The sequence below is a fragment of the Cervus canadensis genome, chromosome 19 (assembly GCF_019320065.1).
Source record: "Cervus canadensis isolate Bull #8, Minnesota chromosome 19, ASM1932006v1, whole genome shotgun sequence".
NCBI classification, from domain to species: Eukaryota; Metazoa; Chordata; class Mammalia; order Artiodactyla; family Cervidae; genus Cervus; species Cervus canadensis.
Genome location: NC_057404.1, coordinates 3345068 through 3367463, shown reverse-complemented (window position 1 = coordinate 3367463; position 22396 = coordinate 3345068). Strand labels below are relative to the sequence as shown.

Sequence of the window (22396 nt, the reverse complement as noted above, 5' to 3'; positions counted from 1 at the left end):
TTCATGGAGTCATACTGATCATATCTCTATGCAGGTTCATGTGAGCGCGCGCGCACACACACACACACACACACACACACACACACACACACACAGACACGGGTCTCTATTCTTGTGGTCAGAAGTATCAGAGGCATAATTGGTCTTTGGCCATGAGCAGGATCATCACTCAAAGGCTCCCAAGTGTGCGTTGCTCATGTACGATACCCAATCCACTGACTGTTATACACTTAGACCTACTGAGCACAATCTAGAGTTAAGCAGATAGGATTCCCTGGCGGCTCAATGGTAAACAATCTGCCTGCAATGCAGGAGACCAAGGTTTGATGCCTGGGTGGGGAAGATCCTCTGGAGGAGGGCACGGCAACCCACTCAAGTATTCCTGCCTGGAGAATCCCATGGACAGAGGAGCCTGGCGGGCTCCCGCCCACAGATCGGACACGACTGACGTGCCTAAGCAGCAGCAGCGGAGGTGAGCAGTGTGCAACCTGCACACACGTATGTCATTGCCCTGATTATGAAAATCAGGAGAGGTGTTCACCATTGCTTCCTGACACATCTTCAGCATCTAACAGACTCCTCTGTATGTAACACTGACTATAAATGCACGAATAAATATAGAGTAAATAAGACAAATGGATCAGGAATAAAATTAATCTAAACTGGATTTCTCTTAGTGTGGTAGTCTTTGTATTTCTGAATGTTTCTTTAGAAGTCATTAAATAAGACAGTGCGTGAAAAGGTTTCACCCTCAATAAATGTTCTGTTAACACCAGCATACTCAACATATTCTCTTTAAGAAACGACAATGCAACATACTAAAATTAGAACAAAGAGCCTATTTTTATTCAGCACAGATTACTTGGAACATATTATTGATGGAATTCCAAGGAGGTAACATGAAAAAAAGATCAATTTCTACCATTTTCTACATGAAAAACAAAGTAAAGTTAGCCCAAAATAAAACAAATATCCATAACAAGGAAGATTAAGACAATAGCCCAGAGACACCTATTGCCAACTCTCTCTTTTTCATTCTAAGTCAAGATCAACATTAGAGGGATTCACCCAAAGATCACCATATAGATTACACCAATAACTTAAAATCACCACAATCACCACTTCTTCCCACAATTCACTATAAAATTGCCACTGCAGCAACTTTTCCATCAAAACTGGAAGTCACTTTATAATTCTATGAATGAATCCTTACCCGCCACCTGCAAAGAGATGCAGCCTTTACCAACCAGAAGAAAGAGGCCAAAATGTTGGAGAATTATCTCTGAATGGCTGCCAGCATCTCCCTTACATCACTATGCTTTCTTCAAATAGCTGGACTTTTCAGTAACAAAAACACTTATATTCAAAATGTATAGAGTAGTTTCAATAGGAGCTGATTGAGGTGAAGACTAACACAGTTTTCTAAAAATTGTGGAAATAAGTATTTGAATCCAAAATCTAATCTGCAATCCTCTGGTCCAATACTCAAACTCTAAGCAATGTTTGAGCTCCCTGGGCCTGTGATAATTTATTCTCTTGCATAAAACTGCTGAAAATCAAAGCCAAAGGCTTAATCAGAAATGTAAGTACAGAATGTGGTTTAGAGGTGCTCTGCCCCAGTAAATACCACAGTTTGAGACAATAACCACTGAATACCAGCATTTCTGTTATTTGTCACACAACTGCCTGGGACCAGCATTAGACCAGAAAGAACGCATCTTTCCCCTAAAAACTGAAGAACTAGAATAAACTCATTTTAATAATATGCTACAATTAATTTTCTACCTTGATCATTGCTCAGTGACTACATCATGTCTGACTCTTTGCAGCCTCATGAACTAGGGCAAGCCAGGCTTCCCTGTCCTTCACTGTCCCCCAGAGTCTGCCCAAGTTCACATCCACAGAACTGGTGATGTCATCCAACCATCTCGTCCTGTGTTGCCGCCTTCTCCTCCTGCCCTCAATCTTTCCCAGCACCAGCGTCTCTTCCAATGAGTCAGCTCTTCACATTAGGTGGCCAAAGTATTGGAGATTCAGCTTCAGCATCAGTCTTTCCAAAGAATATTCAGGGTTGATTTCCTTTCAGATTGACTGGTTTGATCTCCTTGCTTCCAAGAGACTCTCAAGAGTCTTCTCCAGCACCACAGTTTGAAAGCAGCAATTCGTCAACTGATGCTCAGCCTTCTTTATGGTCCAACTCTCATATCCATACATGACTACTGGAAAAAACATAGCTTTGACCATATAGACCTTTGTTGGCAAAGTGATATCTCTGCTATTTGACATGCTGTCTAGGTTCTTCAGAGATTTTCTTCCAAGAAGCAAGTGTCTTTTAATTTCATGGCTGCAGTTACCATTCACAGTGAGTTTGGAGCTCAAGAAAATAAAATCTGCCACTGCTTCCACTTTTTCCCCACCTATTTGTCATGAAGTGATGGAACCAGATGCGATGATCTTAATTTTTTGAATGCTGAGTTTTCAGCCAGGTTTTTCAGTCTCCTCTTTCACCCTCATCAAGAGGCTCTTTAGTTCCTCTTCACTTTGTGCCATTAGAGTGGCATCATCTGCACATCTGAGGTTGTTGATATTTCTCCCCCATGAACAGTATGAAAAGGCAAAAAATTTCCTACTTAGGATGTCAACATCTTTTTTAATTTCACTAGTGATAATAGGACCTTTCCAGAGCAATTCTGAATAGGCACTGCTATCCATTTCCTTCAAAAAATAAAAAGAAATTTGGTGTTATGAATTCATAATGTAGAGAAATGTTATTAAATAGATATTTTGAGGATATTAATAAGTGACACTAACTAGCATATATCGAGCACTTAATTTTACCTGATAGTCTTTTAAGTGTTTTATATGGATTACTACATTTAATCCTCATTATAAACCTATAAAATGAGTAATATTGTTTCTCTCACTTTCCCTTCAGAAGGGAGATTATTTTCCAAGCTCTAAAAACTAGAGCCAGATTTTTCAAGGAATGTGACTAAAAAGTAGAAAATCATTCAGAGTTCAAGCTTTTGACTTTTTGGGAGTGGGGACCAAGAGATTCTAGTATTGTCTCTTTCTAAACACGGTATTCCTCTCCCTCGTCTCCTTGTATCAGAAATAAGACAACATGTCTCATTATACAAGATGAAAGGAAACAGCATACACTGTGGATTCCATCTATGCTCAGGGGTTTTGTGATTATAACTGGTGTAAGAAATGGAATCAGCACAATCAAACGGTGAAATCACTCACTATTTTGGTGACCTGAAATCAATACTACATATTTTTTATTCTTTTGTAGTATTTAACTCATTTTCCCTCATGTAAATACGACTTAGTAGTTACAATGTGGTAGAAATTATATTCCAAGTTTACATTCCAACTGCTGAACAAGCACTAAAGTAAGTTTAACTGGTGAATGAACCTAGGTGCTATTATTGCCAGTGAATTGACTTTTTTTTTTTAACAACTCTGACCCAACGTTAATAAGTAAAATTGATACTGATGTATCAATCATGAAACTGCAATACCTCCTCAATGTATTTCAAGATATCTTTTAAAAACTAGAGTAGCGATAACAAAATGAAGTTCACTAGATCCTCACATTTGCAAACACCTGCCAACACTGCCAGATCCTTCCTGGGCTTATGTTACCCCACAGCAGGGCCTGACCGTGTCTGGCGGCGGCAGCCACTCCGCATTCTAACGTGGTTTGAAAAGCAAGTACTCAACCATGTGGTTGCAGGTAGGCTGCAACTCAGACCATTTGCCTAACATCTTTCATACATAAAAAAATAAGTCAGCTAATTTTTGTCCCTTATACCTTCTACCCTACGAATCATTTAAATATCAGTCAATCAACCAATCAACGTGTGTGTCTCAATGTGCATGTTTACAGTTCTAACAACTTCATTTACAACATTATCTCAATCAGTCCCAAGTTTTAGTTAACATTTCACCTACTCTCACTCTTTATAAGTGCCCATACGACAGCTTCTAACGTCATTACTCTGCCTCTTGCTAACACACCAAATAACCCTCTGCGACATAATTCTCTCCTACATAAAGCTTACTGTGACAACTTTAAATGCAAAGTCTCTGTCATTCACATTTTCATCTCTTATTTCATGCTGTAAAGGCTCAACAGGTACAACTTAAACGAAGTGAAACTAAATCTCAATTCAATAACTAACTACCTTGATAGAATTTCCAGCATCATTGGCTCATTTGTTAACTTGCATTTCCACTCAAAAAATAAATATTTACTGAGTTCTCAGTGTGGTCCAAGCCACCGCACTGGGGGCTGGGAAGACAAAAGTGAGACTTGGTGCGAATTCTCAAGGAGAAACTAGGCCAGTGTGGAAGTCCACATGATAAGAGGTAATCATATGATCCCGCAATCCTACTTCTGGATCTGTTTCCAAAGGAAATGAAAACAGGATGTCTAAAAGGCATCTGTGCTCCCATGCTTATTGCAGCATTATACACAACAGCCCAACACGGAGACAACCTAAGTGTCTGTCAGTGAATGCATGACTAAAGAAGATGTGGTGTATAAAACAATGGATGATTATTCATCCATAACTAAGAAGGAAGTCCTGCCATTTACAAGAAGATGGATGGACCTTGAAGCATTATGCTAGGCTAGGTTAAAGAAAGGTCAGACATAGAAAGAAAATTACTGTATTAAATCATTTATTTGTGGAATCTAAAAAGTCAAGCTCATAGGAACAGAGTAGAATGGTTGTTACCAGAGGAATCAGGGGGTGGAGGAAATAAGGAGACATTGGTCAAAGGGAAGAAACATTCAGTTACCAGTTGAATCAGTTCTGGGACTATAACCCATAGCATTGGGATTATAGATAAAAGTACCGTACTACATACTTGAAAGTTGCTAAGAGAGCAGACTTTACATGTTCTTGCTACAAAAAAAGAAACAGTAATTATATGAGGACATGGAAGTGTTAGCTAACACTACAGTTCAGTTCAGTTCAGTCAGTCAGTCGTGTCCGACTCTTTGCGACCCCGTGGACCGCAGCATGCCAGGCCTCCCTGTCCATCACCAACTCCCAGAGTTTACTCAAACTCATGTCCATTGAGTTGGTGATGCCATCCAGCCATCTCATCCTCTGTGGTCCCCTTCTCCTCCTGCCCCCAATCCCTCCCAGCATCAGGGTCTTTTCCAATGAGTCAACTCTTCGTATGAGGTGGCCAAAGTATTGGAGTTTCAGTTTCAGCATCAGTCCTTCCAATGAACACCCAGGACTGATCTCCTTCCGGATGGACTGGTTGGATCTCCTTGCAGTCCAAGGGACTCTCAAGAGTCTTCTCCAACACCACAGTTCAAAAGCATCAATTCGTCAACTGACGCTCAGCTTTCTTTATGTTCAACTCTCACATCCATACATGACCACTGGAAAAACCATAGCCTTGACTAGATGGACCTTTGTGGACAAAGTAATGTCTCTGCTTTTTAATATGCTGTCTAGGTTGGTCATAACTTTCCATCCAAGGAGTAAGTGTCTTTTAATTTCATGGTTGTAGTCACCATCTGCAGTGATTTTGGAGCCCAAAAAAATAAAGTCTGTCACTGTTCCCACTGTTTGCCCATCTTTTTACCATGAAGTGATGGGACCAGATGCCATGATCTTAGTTTTCTGAATGTTGAGCTTTAAGCCAACTTTTTCACTCTCCTCTTTCACTTCCATCAAGAGGCTCTTTAGTTCTTCACTTTCTGCTATAAGGGTGGTGTCATCTGCATATCTGAGGCTAACACTACAGTGGTAATCAAATTGCAATATACAAGTGTATGAATGCATTGTTATCTTACAAAATGTTACATGTCAATTATATCTCAACAAAGCTAAGAAAATTAGGATATAATAAGAAAGAAAAAAGAGACAGACCGTGACAAGTTACAGGAAATGCACTGAGTGTACTAGGAAGAAACAGACGTATAGGCTAAATGTAGGATTCTATAGCAAGAGGCCACTCAGTATGACATGATCATGATCCCAGGGGTGCACTAAAAACTCATGAGCTAAAAAATAAATTTTTAAACAGTATAAACCCAGTATAAAATATTCCATATGTTTTTTCTTTTGAAAGTGGGATGATCTGAGAGAGTAGCATATATATTACCATATGTAAAGCAGATAGCCAGTGGAATGTACTGTATGACCCAGGCAACCCAAAGCTGGTGCTCTGTGACAAGCTAGCGGGTGGCACAGGGATGGAGCTGGGACGGAGGTTTAAGACGGAGGGGATGTATGTACACCAGTGACCAATTCACATTGATGTATGGTAGAAACCATCACAATATTGTGGAATAATTATCCTCCAATTAAAAATGAATTAAATTTTTAAATGTCTAACAAAAAAAAAAAGAAAGTGCAAAATACAACTAACCTCACAGGATAATTAGGTTTTATGACATGCTCCCTTGCAGAAATGAATGATGAGGTGTATACAGACGGTAGGCATAGAACACCTAGATTCAAGTCAGCAGCTAGAGGTTCACCATTACCCTCAGAACTTATAATTTAACTTACCTATGGGAGAAATTTTGAAATCCTGTGAATAAATTTATTCTCATCTTTAAGTAAGTTCTTGCAAAATCTCCATTGGTATAGTCTCCTACTACTAAAAGAATGATCTCCATTAGAGAAGCCACCAGCTTCTGCAGGGTTATAGCTGCTAAATGCTGACAATACTCTGAAGTTAATTCAAAAGAGGTTTTAAAAATGATAACTATAATTGAACACAGATTGAAGGGTTACCTAAAACACTACTTTCCAATTACTTCAAATTTATAGATATACTTCTAGAATACTTGAAGGATTCAAAGACACCAAAAGCCAATAATCTCAATACCCATCAGGTATTTGATGTTTTTTGAACTTAATTATAGCAAGTATAGAATTCAAAGGCAATAATCAATACTTAGGACCAATAAATTACAAATAATTAACAAAAGAGATTTCAACTAAAATACCCTCTTCATTTTGTCACTTTCTAAGAGCATATAAAACATATTCTATTTTACAAGGTAAAATGAATTTTCTGCAGAAGACTACCTTGACACTGTTTAAATCTGTCAGTCTATCAAACTGATAGATATTATTTGTTCCCCCAAAAGAGTGGTAAATTGAGTCAAACAGTCTATTTTATTTAATTTAAAAATTACCCATGAATGTAGTAGCCTTAATCACTAAAAGTTAACCTTTTCATCAGGTAAAGACATAAAACACATACAGTTGGCTCTTCAATGCAAGATAGGGGCTACTAAGTTCTGCTCAGTGGAAAATCTGCTTACAACTTTGTAGTTCGTCCTTGAATTGGAGGCTCTGCATCTTTGGATTCAAACAATCGCAATATATATCATTTGGGAAAAAAAAAAATCTGCTTATAGATGGACCCTCACAGTTCAAACTCAGTTTGTTCAAGGGTCAATTGAATTTTCCACATTCTTAAAAAAATTAACATAAATTAAGAAATATTAGCTTCATTCATATACAGCTGACAGTACTCATTTTTGCTTACAGAGCTGTGTTTTAAATACTCACTAGACATTGAAATATATTTGCCAAATTGATTGCATAAAACAGGCATTACTTTTAAATACTTAAGAGTAAGGGCTTTGCAATAAGACATAACTATTCAAATTCCAGCTCAGTCTCATACCAGTTTTATGACCTAAAGATTTTATTTAACCTCTCTAAATCATGGTTTCCTAACTGAAGTATTAGGAAACTAATGCCAAGCTAAAGGAATGTTAAAAAAATAAAAATAAACAAAGTAATGTCTACAAAACACTTATCATAAAACTAGGTACATAGTGAATGTTCTTTTTATTACACATACAATGCTTTGAAAAAATCAACTCTTTTTTAAGCTTATAGGGAAAATGTTCACCATCAATATTTACTTATAACACTATCTGCGGCAAAGGACGTGTACTGTACTTTTATCTAGCCGTGCCCTGCTCTGTCACTTCAGTTGTGTCCAACTCTAAAAAATTCAATGTCTTGTAGGAAATGGCACTAAATGTATAACTGCATTAAATGTATAAAACAAAAAAAATGGCATATAAACCATCTAATAGTATCATCATAACTTTCAAAAAGTATGTCTGTCATCTTCATAATTTAGAACAGAGGCTAGAAGGAAAGAAGTCATTTTATTAGAAATTACTGGCAATATTTTTAATTTTACTTTTCTTTTATAAAATTCCTAAAACTTCATGTATTACTTTCATTATCAAAGAAGAGTTGCCTTTGAACAACAAATTGACAATCACTTTTATATTTTAGACTAATTGACCCAATAACTTATAGCAAGAATAGGTAACAATTGGTGCTAACTTCATACATATTATCTCTTTTTTCCAAAGATATTTTTTCTTTTTAAATAAGGCATATGTCCACTCTCTCACACATACATATACACATGTCTTGAGTTCTAGCACTCTAAGTTACAAAAGGGACAGAACTGCCAAATAAGGCTCGTGGTGCCATTTTGTCTTTTTGCTTCATTACGTGCTCAAAGATTGACCCACACATTAAAGCCAAATACTACTAGTGTTAAGCTAAACCCTAACACTATTTCAAGAGATCAAGTTTACAGATAGTACTATGCCAAATATAAAAGTTTAATTCTCTTAAACAGTAGCCAATGCCATGACATGATCTCCAAACTTTTTGCACCCAAGGATTTCTACCATTTTCAGTTTCCTTATTCCAATTATCTGCATGAAATAAGAATCTTGGTATTTTACAAAGTTATCTGTTCCCCATTGATTCGAAAATCATTCAGCTGTGTGGTTTCAGAAGAAACTTTCTCATGAAACTATAAAAATAACTAGTTAAGTCTCCAGAAGAAAAAGAACCAACTTAAAAAAAAAAAATAGAGGAACAAAGTTATTTTTTCATAAAACTGTGTTTGGTGATAAAAGTAGATGCATTTTTAGACAAAAAAATAATGTACAATTTTAAGGATATGCATCTAAATAGAGTGGTTTTTAAAGGTGTTTCTTAGAAAGCTTTTAATACAACAGGTCTGCTAACACAGGACTAAATAGCTATTTGAATATTTTCAACTCAACCTAGCTTTCTTCAACCCAACACAGTGAAATAAACCAGAATAGATTTAAAAGGGTGGAAATAAAAATTCATTAAAGACAACAGAATCCACAGCCCAGATCAGAAATAGCATTGGCTCTGAGATCTGGCACTCTTATACATCACAACAATTTAAAAAAAAATAAAAGGAAATCCCAAATTTAAGGAATATCAATTGAACCTAAAGAAATGTATACTTTTATACCACATATCATTCAACCAACAAAGAATGCAAAACTCAAATACTATAAGAGAAGAGCAATGAATCAATACTACCTTCTTGTAAACACATTGATTATGAGAAACAAAGGATACATATAATGTTCATTTTAATTATGGGTAGTCTACATACCACATTCTAAGCAAATCGCCTATTGTCTGTGTAATATAACAAGCTTCCCAGGCAGCGCTAGTGGTAAAGACCTCACCTGCCAATGGAGGAGATGTAGGAGACGCGGATTTGATCCCTGGGTCAGAAAGATCCCCTGGAGGAGGGTATGGCTACTCACTCCAATATTCTTGCCTGGAGAATCCTACCGGCAGAGGAGCCTGGAGGGTTATGGTCCATGGGGTCACAAAGAGTTGGACACGACTGAGGTGACTTAGCACACACTCATGAATACAATGCTAACATGAAATATCTTTGTTCTATTCCAAATATTGCTAAAAACAGCCCTAATTACACTTAACAGACATCCCCTCCAAAACAACAACAGAAAAAAAAAACCAGAAAGTACAATAAATCACTGTTTTCCTTTAAGAAAAGACAATCCATCTTCAGTATTAGAAGAATAATACAAAATTTCATAGTACTGTATATGTCGCAGAGTCTAAAAGTCTTGATAAAATAATGAGTAATGACTGATAATAGATAAAAGTGTCCATGTAGCCAAATGAAGCTGGTATTAAATCTTTAATAACCTGTATATAACCTTGAGCATTAGAAACCAATGACTTGGATTCAAGCACTTAAGGAGATATGAATCTAGCTCAGTTTCTGTCAGAAAATATTGCCAAAGTTTCAACTCCTAATGGAAAGTATTAAAACACTTCTTGGCCCCGAATCAGAAAAGGGTTCTGTTGGAGTTGATCCAAAAGAACTAACTGGAGTGTGATTGGCAAACCTGGGTGATTTGAACTTGGCCTGAAAGATCCAAGTTCCAGGAAAGAATCTGGTTATTAAATTGGTAGTTTCAAACGTCTGAAAGTGTATTATGCTATCACTTAATTGCAAAGCAATTTTGTAATTAACTTTATAATTTAATCAGCTATACTTCCGGTGGCTCAGACGGTAAAGAATCTGCCTGCAATGCAGGAGACCCTAGTTCAATCCCTGGGTCCTCCCCTGCAGGAGGGCATGGCAATCCACTGCAGTATTCCTGCCTGGAGAATCCCATAGACAGAGGAGGCAGGTGGGCTACAGTCCACAGAGCTGCAGAGAGTTGGACACAGCTGAAGCAACTTAGCATAGTGCAGCACAGCATATTTACCATAAAACAAAATTTAAATTTAATACTGACAAGAAAAAATCTTTACTATAATTGTAACACCTAACGTTTTTAAAGCTCTTAGTATAGGTCAAGCACTAGACGAAGCATTGCACATTAATTCCCAAATTCTATAAAATTCATACTATAATAATCTCATTTACATAGGTGAGAAAACTGAAATAATTTAGTCAAGATTACACATTTGGCAAATAGCAGTGCCTGGGATTACTGAAACATTTGCCACTCTCCTTCCATCTCTACAGAAACTCAGGGGAAAATTGAGGTGGGAAAAGGCAGTGAAGAGTTGAAACTGATATTCAAGTGTATAAACTGCAATTCTATAATTTTCAGAGTAGTTTCAAACTCCTAGATTCACATGTAGCTTGAATTTTAAAAGCTGTTAAAATGATTGATATGTGTTATACATTAAATAAATATTTTTGAAAGAATTATATCAAAGAGGAAATAAAAGATAAGACCCTGTCTGCCTCTAAAACAGTGGTCAAAGAAGTTCATCCAATGTTGTTGTTTTTATGAATAACACTGACTTTTAAAAGTAGAGGCTACTAAACAAGATAACTACACTCTGTATGTGTGTGTACTTAGTCATGTCCGACTCTTTGGAACCCCATGGACTGTAGCCTGCCAGGCTCCTCTGTCTACGGGGATTCTCCAGGCAAGAATACTGGAGTGGGTTGTCATGCCCTCTTCCAGGGAATCTTCCCAACCCAGGGATTAAACCCAGGTCTCCCACATTGCAGGCGGATTCTTTACCAGCTGAGCCACCAGGGTATACGTAACATTATTACTTATACTAAACATGATGGAAATACAGTGCATTTTCATTAACCAATATTAAATGGAATCCCTTCCAATATAATTTGTGAAATGTGCTTCAAGCTATACAAAGCATAAAATAAATGTGTGTATAACAGGGTTTGAGATAAATTTTATATCACAAATAAAAAAATGGCAACTATATTTGGTTGGTCTACAGGAATACCACTTCAAAAGAGGCATATTTAATCTGAAATTATGTATTTTCCCCAACAGTATAATCAAAGGAAAATGCTATAAGTTGTTTCCTTAGATTTCTGAGACTTTTATGAATGAATCTCAGAACTCATTTGTTACGTGATTATTCTGCAAGTAGTTATTCATAATATAAATATTTTATTTTGTTTCACTTCTAGCGCCAGAACTGAAATATCCTATATTTCAATCTCTCAAATCATCTTTTGAATTAAATTGGCTGAGTTTCCAATTTCGATATACTATCTCATGAGCACTTTTTCATAATTTAAAGAGAACCTGTATTACTTCTTCATAATCAAAGTAATGGACATTTTTCAAGTCCCCAAGTTTCTAGGGGGAAAAGACCAAAACTGTGAAAGATTCTGAAATGCAAGACCCTTAACTTCAGAGCACTTATGCTTATATCTTCTCTAACTAAAATATCACTAAAAAAAGCCAGAAGTTCATTTCCTCTCATCTTCTGAAGTGCTTGGAAATAAACCCTCATTGAAATGCCATAAATGCTTAGATGTTAAGTGTCAATAAAGGTCCCTTCCTTTGAGTGGCTTTTCTGACTACTGATCTTTTTATTGTGTGACAAATAATACTTTCATATAATTAAGACAATTAGATTTTATTGAAATGTAATTGATTTACAATATAGTGTTAATTTTAGGTGTACAGCAAAGTGATTCATTTATATATATATTTTTCAAATTATTTACCATTTTGGTTATTACGAGATATGGAATACAGTTGCCTGTGCTATACAGTAAATCCTTGTTGGGTATCTATTCAATGTATAGTAGCTTGTTAATCCCACACTCCAATTTTATGCCTCCTCCCCTCCCCCCTTTGGTAACTGTAACTATTTTTATACGTCTGCGAGTCTGTTTCTGTTTTGTATATAGACTTATTTGTATTAAAATGATACAGATAAGTGATCTATAAGACAATTATATCTCTAAGACAAATAGCTTTTTACCTAGCACTTCAATGGTCACTTTCTTTGCTTTTCTGTTGAGATGGTTTTCTTAGGAAAATCAACACTATTAAAAAAAATCCTAAATTTGGGGATTTTGTCACCCTCACCTCCAAGGTTACTAGAATATACAACGAGCAACTTCCAACAGAGTTGAAAGGAAAGGTCCTTTCCACTTTCCCAGTCACAATAAAGTGCAAAAATTGCCTGAGTCCCAAACAGTGAGTGACTCGAATAAATAAACACAATGAACGCTGGGCTTATTTCCATCATAGGCTATCAGTGCTACTGTCCCTAACACTACAGGAAAGTTTTCAGTCTTCCTGTATTTTGACAAAGAAAAAAAAAAAAAGTTTGCCAAATGATGACCCGCTGCCACGGCAGGTGCCTTTTCATTCGTCCAAACAGCTCTCGGGTGGCGGGGTTGGGCCCTCCTCGCTTTCTCCGCGTCACTGAGGACTGTCTCCGCCCCGGCCGCCCATCCCCCAAGCCCCAGTGATGCTCGGCGGAGTTCGTGAACTCGATCCGCAGATCGCCCTCGCCACGCCAAGTGCACTACAGAAAGCATCGTGCCAGATATGCTTTCCAAATCCTTTCCAAAACCATGTATGCTTTCCAAATCCTCTCTCTCGTTCTCTAAGTTCACTGCATTTATTCCCCCTGGGAAAGTGAATTCAATCCCCCATTCGCACTGGAGGTGCCCAGAAAGGAAATACACCACGCGCGCGCGCGCGCGCGCGCACACACACACACACACGTGCACGCATACACACCGTGTCCCTTCCTAATCTCCAACCCTGACAGCAGCACTCAGACAACCAAAGTCCGTTCCCTCCGCGCCACTCGGTCCAAAACACACAATTACAGAAGACTCCTGGCACTGGGGAAACCTGAGGTTTATATGGGTCAATGGTTAATGGGTCTCTTAGGCTGCCCGGACTTTTGAGGCGCTTTGCAGACTTAATCGCCACTTTTCTTGTTGCCCACTACTGAAATCACCCATAATGGGACGCTCCTGCGCCGACCTCACCTCCAGGAGGCCAGCGGGGCGCGGCGACACCTTGATGCCAGCCCCGTCTCTGGAGGGACACCCCCGGGACCCACGTACGTTGACCCCCAGGAGAACAGCGGCGGCAGAGAGACCGGGGCACTTTATGCGCTCAGCCTTGCGCTCGAGTCTCTTCCCAGCCCTGGGTAATAGAAGGACACCCAGCCCCTCCAAGGGCTGGGCAGGGCAGGAGGGCAAGATCAATAAAGTTCAGGAGGAGGACAGCTTGGGCACTGCGTGCTCCTGAGCTGTGGAAGAGAGGCGCCGAAAGCCAGAGAGCAAGGCGCGAACCCAAAGATCAAGTCGGCCACGTTGGGCGGGGGGCGCGCAGGGACACCAGACCCTCCGGGAGCCGCGGGGGTCGGCGAGGGAGCGGAGAGCACGCGGAGCCCGCGAACTTACGGAAGAAGATGTACTCGGTGTAGCTGCTCCAGATCTTGTCGTCGCGGTACTGGTTGACGAAGGCGGCGGTGCCCGAGGAGTTACACGCCACCATGTGGAAGCCGGCCTCGGACAGGCGGTCGAACGCCTGCTCCAAGTAGGTGAACTTGAGGTAGAAGCGGGACGTGTACTTCTCGGGCGGCCGGTCGGGGTCGCGGCTCTCGTTGAGCGTGTCGCCGAACACCTCCTTGGCCAGCGCGATGCGCCCGCACACCATGATGCGCGCCACGCGCCGGAACTTGGCGTCCGCCTGGTTGTCTCGCACCGTGGTGTAGGAACCGCGGTAGCCGAGCGTGAGGAAGCCCGAGCGCTTGTCCGGCGCGCCGCCGCCGCCGTGCGCCCCGGGGCCCGAGGGCGCGGCGGCCGCCGCCCCGCGCAGCAGCAGCGCGTCGCTGCTGCCCTGCGAGACGTTGTCCTCCAGGTCGCTCTGGCAGCCCTCGTCGTTGAGCGAGTTCTGCTTGGTGACCTTGGGCGACAGCAGCTTGACCAGGTCGGTGAGCTGGAAGTACTCGGCCTCCCGGAGGAGCCGCTCCTTCTCGGGGAAGTGCTCCGGCAGCGCGAGCTGCTTGTCCCGCAGATAATCCAGCACGTACCTGAAAAGGAAGCCGTCCCGGTCGATGAAGAAGCGCGCCCGGCTGTCTCTGGGCAGCTCGCCCCGGCGTCGGGCGCCGCCCCGGGGGCTGGAAGGCGAGAACATACTGGCCAGAGTGCTGTCCGGGACGCTGAGCAGCGTCGAGTGCTTGGTCACATAGACCTGGCCCCCTACGTTCAGCTCCACCACCTCGGGGAAGGGCGAGGGCACGCAGGGCCCCGGGGCGGCGGCTGCCGACGCGCCGGGGGAGCTGGTCGAGGAGACCATCTCGCTAATGGGCAGGATGGTGCCGCCGCCGCTGCCCGTGTCCTTCAAAGCCATGGTCCCCCCGCCGCCGGCCAAGGGACCCTGGAGCGCAGCACTCTCTCCTTCCCGAAACCCGTGCCCTGCGCCCCGGGTGGTGTGCGCCTGCTGCGCCCTCGGGCCGGGCGGCGCGTTCCTCCGGCCGGGGCGGCCCGGTTCACGGCTCGGGGCGGCGGCGGCGGCGGCGCCCGGGCTCCATCGGGGAGCGGCGCGCGGGAGAGGAGCTCTGCGGGCGCCGCGGCGGCGGCGGCGGCAGAGGCGCCAGGAGGAGCGGCTGCTCCTTTGGGGCGAAGGCGGGGAAGTGTGAGAGAGACTTGCGGGAGGCTCTCTTAGGCGGCCGCTCGGCTCTCCGCGGGGCGGGCGGGAGGAGGGGCCGCAGCGAGGAAAACTCGCCGCCCCAGCAGCTGGCGAGCGCGCCGCGAGCCCGGAGCGCGGACGGGGGCGCTGACTACCCCTCACAGCCCGGGAGGCGAGGCTGACGTCAAGCCCAGGCCTGGGACCCGAGCCGCAGCTGCCATTTAAAGAGGTAGGTGCCAGCCTCTGGCTGCGGGGCTCCGACGCTAGGGGGCGGAGCCGAGGGCAGAGCCTGGAGGGGATGCTACTTGGCAGCGAGCGGGGAGACGGGGAGAGGCGGGCAGGGATCCGACCACGAACGGGAGAGGCCAGCTTTCTCTCCTTCATTCATTTCATTCCCTTCTTCCGTCCGTCCTTCTCTTCCTCCGCTGCCCTTGTTCGCCCAGTAAAACTGTTTTTATGCTGGCATTAAGGTGGAAAGTGGGGTGGGGGGTTGGATTATTTAAAAAAAAAAAAAAAAACCTAGGCTCCTAATCTGAAATGACGACAAATGTTGGCAGGAGGGTTTTGATTGTCGAAAGACTGGCAGCGGGGGAGGGGGTTGAATCTCCTGTAGTGGTTTTAGCATGGTTTTTTGAAGTGAAAGGCGAAATGCATGAACCTCTATTACATTCCGGTGTCATGATTGCCTAGTAAACTGCATGCGCTATGTGCAGTTGAAGAATTTTTAAGACTGAAATCTGATTTCAGTTCACAAAACTAATCACAGATTGTGGTAACGCGACGGTTCTCTCCTTTCATTTCGTCAGTGTTTGATTCATAGTAGATGCTTAATAACTGTTTATGAAGAAAGGGACGGAGCCCGGGAGGAAACTTAGTCTGTTTGTTCCTAGTTTCCTATCTTGATTTGTCCTTTGATTAATCTCTCCTTTTCCCTTTCAACTCCATAGGGCAAGAGAAATGGTTTACATTTTATTACTTATCTAACCCCAAGAGTCAGGTCACAAATGAAAATTATAAGAATTTAAACTCACTTTAATTTCCATTTGTACACAACACAGGTCCAGTCTTTTAAGATCAGCATTATTTGTGATAAAGAGTGAGGCTAGAGATGCAAATGAACCTCACTTCTGCCTATTCCTCCTGGGGCATGCTTTTCTGTTGGGAACCACAAAGAATCATTAATTTATATAAAGTTCAAAGGAGAAAAAGTATACTGTGGCACAAGTAGATTGCTTCACAAACTATAGTATTATAGATGAACTTTATCCATTAACAAAATAATGTACAGATTTTCACGTCTTAAAAATTCCATATGCCTACTTAGGATTCCTTCTCTTTGAATCTAACATACACACAAACAATAAACTCTAATTTTTAAGAAGTAATAAATTATTATTTAGAGTATTAAAAACTATATTTAATTAATTGATCCCTATAAGCCACATCCCCAGAAAATGTTGTATCAGTTTTGAAGTTAGACTGCCTGAGACTGAAAACACACCGAAGAAAGAACACAGTGTATTTGCTGAAGGTCTAAGACTTAAAACTGAGCGTAAATTGTCCATCTTCATGCAGTCCTCTTATCCCAGCCTCCCCTAAATTTATAAACCAGTCAAACTAAGAAGAATAATTGATTCTGCCCTTCTTCACTTAAAAACTAACATCAGAAAACACCTGAAAATTTAAAATAATCATTCTTGGGAAATGAATTAATAGAAGCTTTATAATCTTTATAGATGAATGAATAGTAAAGTCTCAAACCACTACTAATGAAGCTCATTTATCATGAGGTAAGTGTCCCTAATGATAAGTATGTTATAGACATAGAAATGTAATGAAGTGGATGTATAATACATATGCATATGTGTATATGAGGTCTCCAGTATCATCAGGTTGCAATCCATTTTAATCTTTTTAATTGCATAAAGTATGCTTATAAGATGAAATAGCCTAAAATGTGTACTCTAAATGAATCATCTTAGAAATTCTTAGTGAATTGCATCATATGATGTATTACTTTTTTGAAATCTTTCAACCATGATTGAACATTTTTCCTTAACCCCTCCCATCCCCACACTCCTCTTAATCTCACCCCTCCCCCAACTAAACTCTCCAGCCAAACTCCAAATTGTACAAATCTCAGGTCCAAAATTTCTTTACCAGTGGTTCTTCTGGCTAGGAATGCCTTTCCTTTTCCACGAGTTCCCTAATCTTTTCTCCCTGTTTATTGCTTCCCTGAGGTTTCATCTTAAAAAGTGCTTCCTCTGGAAATCTTTCAGACTTATAACAAACCAGCTGTTCCCACACAGGTGTTCCTATGCTTACACAAGGACAGGTGTTTTTTTTTTATCACACTGATGTGTCCTTGTTTCCCATCAGATAAAAGTATGGCATACATCCGTATGCACTACCCATCCCCAGCATCATGCCTAGCCCTTAGAAGACAGTCCATCTCTGATGAATGCTAACTGCAGAGAAGTGTGTTCATATCACAAATGGACGACAGAGCATCAGCTGAGTGCTAGACGCTGGGCTAAGCAATGAGATTGCAGAGATAAATGAGACTAATTCCTTCACAATTAAAATCAGGAAAAGTGAAAACAGAATCTGATTGAAATAAAATCAGATCTAAAGGAGAGAAAGCAAGAAAGAGACAAGCACTATTGGAGCAGTTGTTTCACTATTGGAGCAGTTGTTTTGGTGAATTGAGAAAACAGCAAATACTATAATTAGAACTATCTTGGTCTAAGCCACAGACACCATTAATGTTCCCTGGATCAACTTAATCACAAGGATTCAGTTCAGTTCAGTCACTCAGTCGTGTTCAACTCTTTGCAACCCCATGAACCTCAGCACGCCGGGCCTCCCTGTCCATCACCAACTCCAGAGTTTACTCAAACTCATGTCCATTGAGTTGGTGATGCCATCCAACCATCACATCCTCTGTTGTCCCCTTCTCCTCCTGCCTTCAGTCTTTCCCAAAATCAGGGTCTTTTCAAATGAGTCAGCTCTTCGCATCAGGTGGCCAAAATATTGGAGTTTCAGTTTAACATCAGTCCTTCCAATGAACACCCAGGACTGATCTCCTTCAGGATGGACTGGTTGGATCTCCTTGCAGTTCAAGGGACTCTCAAGAGTCCTCTCCAACACCACAGTTCAAAAGCATCAATTCTTCAGCGCTCAGCTTTCTTTATAGTCCAACTCTCACATCCATACATGACCACTGGAAAAACCATAGCCTTAACTAGATGGACCTTTGTTGGCAAAGTGATGTCTCTGCTTTTTAATATGCTGTCTAGATTGGTCATAACTTTCCTTCCAAAGAGTAAGCGTCAGTGATTTTAGAGCCCAGAAAAATAAAGTCTTCCACTGTTTCCCCATCTATTCACCATGAAGTGATGAGACTGGATGCCATGATCTTAGTTTTCTGAATGTTAAACTTTAAGCCAACTTTTTCACTCTCCTCTTTCACTTTCATCAAGAGGCTCTTTAGTTCCTCTTCACTTTCTGCCATAAGGGTCGTGTCATCTGCATTTCTGAGGTTATTGACATTTCTCCCAGCAATCTTGATTCCAGCTTGTGCTTCTTCCAGCCCAGCGTTTCTCATGATGTACTCTGCATATAAGTTAAATAAGCAGGGTGACAGTATACAGCCTTGAGATACTCCTTTTCCTATTTGGAACCAGTCTGTTATTCCATGTCCTGTTCTAACTGTTGCTTCCTGACCTGCATACAGGTTTCTCGAGAGACAGGTCAGGTGGTCTGGTATTCCCACCTCTTTCAGAATTTTCCATAGTTCATTGTGATCCACACAGTCAAAGACTTTGGCATAGTCAATAAAGCAGAAATAGATGTTTTTCTGGAACTCTCTTGCTTTTTCAATGATCCAGTGAATGTTGGCAATTTGATCTCTGGTTCCTCTGCCTTTTCTAAATCCAGCTTGAACATCTGGAAGTTCACGGTTCACGTATTGCTGAAGCCTGGCTTGGGAATTTTGAGCATTACTTTACTAGCGTGTGAGATAATTGGAATTTTGCGGTAGTTTGAGGATTCTTTGGCATTGGCTTTCTTAGGGATTGGAATGAAAACTGACCTTTTCCAGTCCTGTGGCCACTGCTGAGTTTTCCAAATTTGCTGGCATATTGAGTGCAGCACTTTCACAGCATCATCTTTCAGGATTTGAAATAGTTCAACTGGAATCCCATCACCTCCAGTAGCTTTGTTCACAGTGATGCTTCATAAGGCCTCCTTGACTTCACATTCCAGGATGTCTCACAAGGATGGGTCCTTAAAGTCTTCTATTGTTGTGCAAAGACAAGACATCAAAGTTCTCCGTCTACAGATATCCCTATAATCCCTTCACTTTCCAGAAAGTTTTAAACAATACAGGCAAAACTGTGTCTCTAAAAGTACAGCAGACTAACGAGAAAGGAAAGTGGAGTCCAGGTTTTAATAAATAATTTGTAATTTAAAAATAACGAATATTCTTCACCAGGGTGAGAGTTACTTAAAGGCAGGAATTATATCCCCTTAGGGGAGGAAGAAGACGTATGGTAAAGGAGAGGTTTAAAGTCAGGCAGAACTGGCTCAAAAGTCTGCCTTTGTGTCTTTCTGGCTTTGTGATTTGAGCAAGTGACTTAACTGCTCTAAACCTTAGTTTCTTCATGGATACAGTGGAAATAATAAAGACCAGAGGCTTTTCATTGAGATCACGCGTCCCATAATGTGGCCATTCAAGTTTGATGGAGTTCACTGTATTTACCTGGTCTGTTTCACATTGTTGCTCTAAAGGCTGAAAGCAGAGCCACACCCTAACTAGAAAAATCTGAAATTCCAATGTAGATAATTGATTATAGTGGCTCTACCTACCTTTCTTCCGTTTGTTTCACCCCTAAGGTAACATGCAGCCCCTCCATAGTGAATATCCCCAGTATTTACAATTCTAAGCAACAAGCCTGAGATTCTTTCCTGTACCAAGAGCTTTGCAGTTTTTTGAGCAGTGGTGTCCTTTAAAAATATCTTAAAGTGTTCTAGTAACCACTTTAAAAAAGTAAAACGTGAAATAGATGAAATTCTTTTAATAATATCATTTATATAGCTCAATGTATCTGAAATATTATCATTTATGTATGTAGTCAGTATATGAATTTATTAATGACATAATTTATATTTTTCCATTCTAGGCCTTCAGAATATGGCACGTGTTTCACACTTACAGCCATGAAGCATCTCTCTAGACAAAGAGGAGGAAAATCTCTAAAAAGAAGAAAGAAAATAATGTAGACTGTATCAGTGGAAGAATGTTTGTTCCCCTTCACAGCCATCATGGGCAAGTTTTGCTATGCACGTTGTTCTTGTGAAAAGCAGACCAACCCAAAAACATATGGCCTCCTGCAAGAAGTAAGAGGTTTGCTGCCATAACAGGGTCAAAGAGCAGATAGTACAAGATGGGAAGGACCATTTTCAGATTCAACAATTGGTGTAGAATCTGGAGAAAGTTGGAAAGCAGAGTATAAAAACTAGGTAACCCGCAAATCTCACCCATCGGTTTTAAGAATTTAATAACGCTGTGGATGAAAAACGTTGCACATGAAGTATTTAGGAAACTTACAGTATCAGTGTTTGATGTATTTGTTATATAGCATATTCTAGCAATTTAGATATCTTACTATAATGTCATATGAATTCTTGGTTATATTATAAATTATAGAAGCATTATTAAAGGCTAGAGTTGATAAAACTCTATGTATTAATACTCAAAGTAATGAAATGTATAGATTATGATTCAGTACATCTAAGCACTTAATGCCTGGAAAATAAAAAGTACTCAATATTTCTGAATAAAGTTTTGTGTAAGCCATTTTCACATTACCTTGTATCACGTAAAGGTCCTGTTTTTGTACATAGCTGTGAAATTTTATGGGCTTCGCCAGTGGCTCAGTGCTAAAGAGTCTGCCTGCAGTGCAGGAGACACAAGAGATGTGGATTCAGCCCCTGGTCAGGAAGATCCCCTGGCGAAGGACATGGCAACCCACTCCAGTATTCTTACCTGGAGAACCCCATGGACAGCGGAGCCTGGCAGGCTACAGTTCATGGAGTCATAAAGAATCAGACACAACTGAAGCAATTGAGTGTATGTGCACACATGTAATTTAATATATGGTACGTGTGTGGGAAGGTATGTGTTGGGGGTGATTTAGCAACAGATATCCTTGTACTTCATCTTGCGCAACTGGCTGCCTCCCTGAAACCCTGCTTAACCTCTCAAAGCCTGGGGAGGAAAGCGTTAAGACTTTCTGGATAAAAATTTTCAGCTGGGCAGTGGGGATAATATTCTGATCCAGAATGGAATCTACGCCTCTTCAGATAACATAAACCAGGAGCCTCAAAATGGTTTTGCATGTGTACATTTTGTGCACAATATAAATTTTATCAATTTTATTAATTCTGTGCTGAAATTTTAAAAGTTTCACTGATGAGAAGCAAATTCCAAAACATATGACACAGTAATGTTAATTTCTAATATCAGATTTTCCTTTGGAAATGCCCCCAAATTACAAACTTTCTTTAAATTATCTTTTTAACCAATGACTGGCTATTAACTGATGAGTTTGACACCATTATTAAAAAATTAATCATAGCAGGAATTCAATCATTTGAATACAGTATTAAAGTTTTTGTCCTACCTCATAGGTTTGTTAAGAGGATTATTTAGCTAATGACTGTGAGGTACTTGATACTCCTCAAAGAAAGTTACCGTGGAACCGAAATCGTGTTAACTGTCAGTTCCTTCCATCTCCTGTGATGCTGGTCCCCGGTGGGGACACAGCCTGAGTCGGATTTGTGAACGTAATCCTTCAATCTAAGGTTCTCAGGTAGTAAAATGCATGATAATTACCTTAAATCTAAAAAGAAGCAATTAAAATTTTAAAATAATGCCCTCAGGTAATCTACTCTTAAAAACTGTAAATGTAGTGTGTGGATGGGAATGCTAATAATTTGATCTAATACAATATAGTATATATTTTCTGGAAAATTGTTTTCCTTCTCATTGGGATTTTTTAAAAGGATGACTGAAAATATGTCAAATGAATAAAGTCCTTGGCAGGGGTT

At 40.7% G+C, this 22396-nt stretch overlaps 1 protein-coding gene and 1 long non-coding RNA gene across 3 annotated transcripts in view; one reads left to right on the top strand and one right to left on the bottom strand.

The window, feature by feature from the left end:
• Window positions 1-15306, bottom strand: part of KCTD8 (potassium channel tetramerization domain containing 8) — a 267071-nt gene extending 251765 nt beyond the window's left edge. For both annotated transcript variants that reach the window (XR_006263748.1, XM_043438536.1), the window contains exon 1: window positions 14053-15306. Coding sequence is in view for 1 of the 2 variants with exons in the window: in XM_043438536.1 (XP_043294471.1) it covers window positions 14053-15004 (952 nt within the window). In the remaining variant the exon portion in view is untranslated. The remainder of the gene's footprint in view (window positions 1-14052) is intronic.
• A 109-nt stretch (window positions 15307-15415) lies between these two features.
• Window positions 15416-21154, top strand: LOC122422210. The gene is made up of 2 exons (XR_006263749.1): window positions 15416-15512; window positions 20467-21154. It is a non-coding gene; the product is annotated as an uncharacterized LOC122422210 (long non-coding RNA).
• The last annotated feature ends 1242 nt before the right edge of the window (window positions 21155-22396 follow it).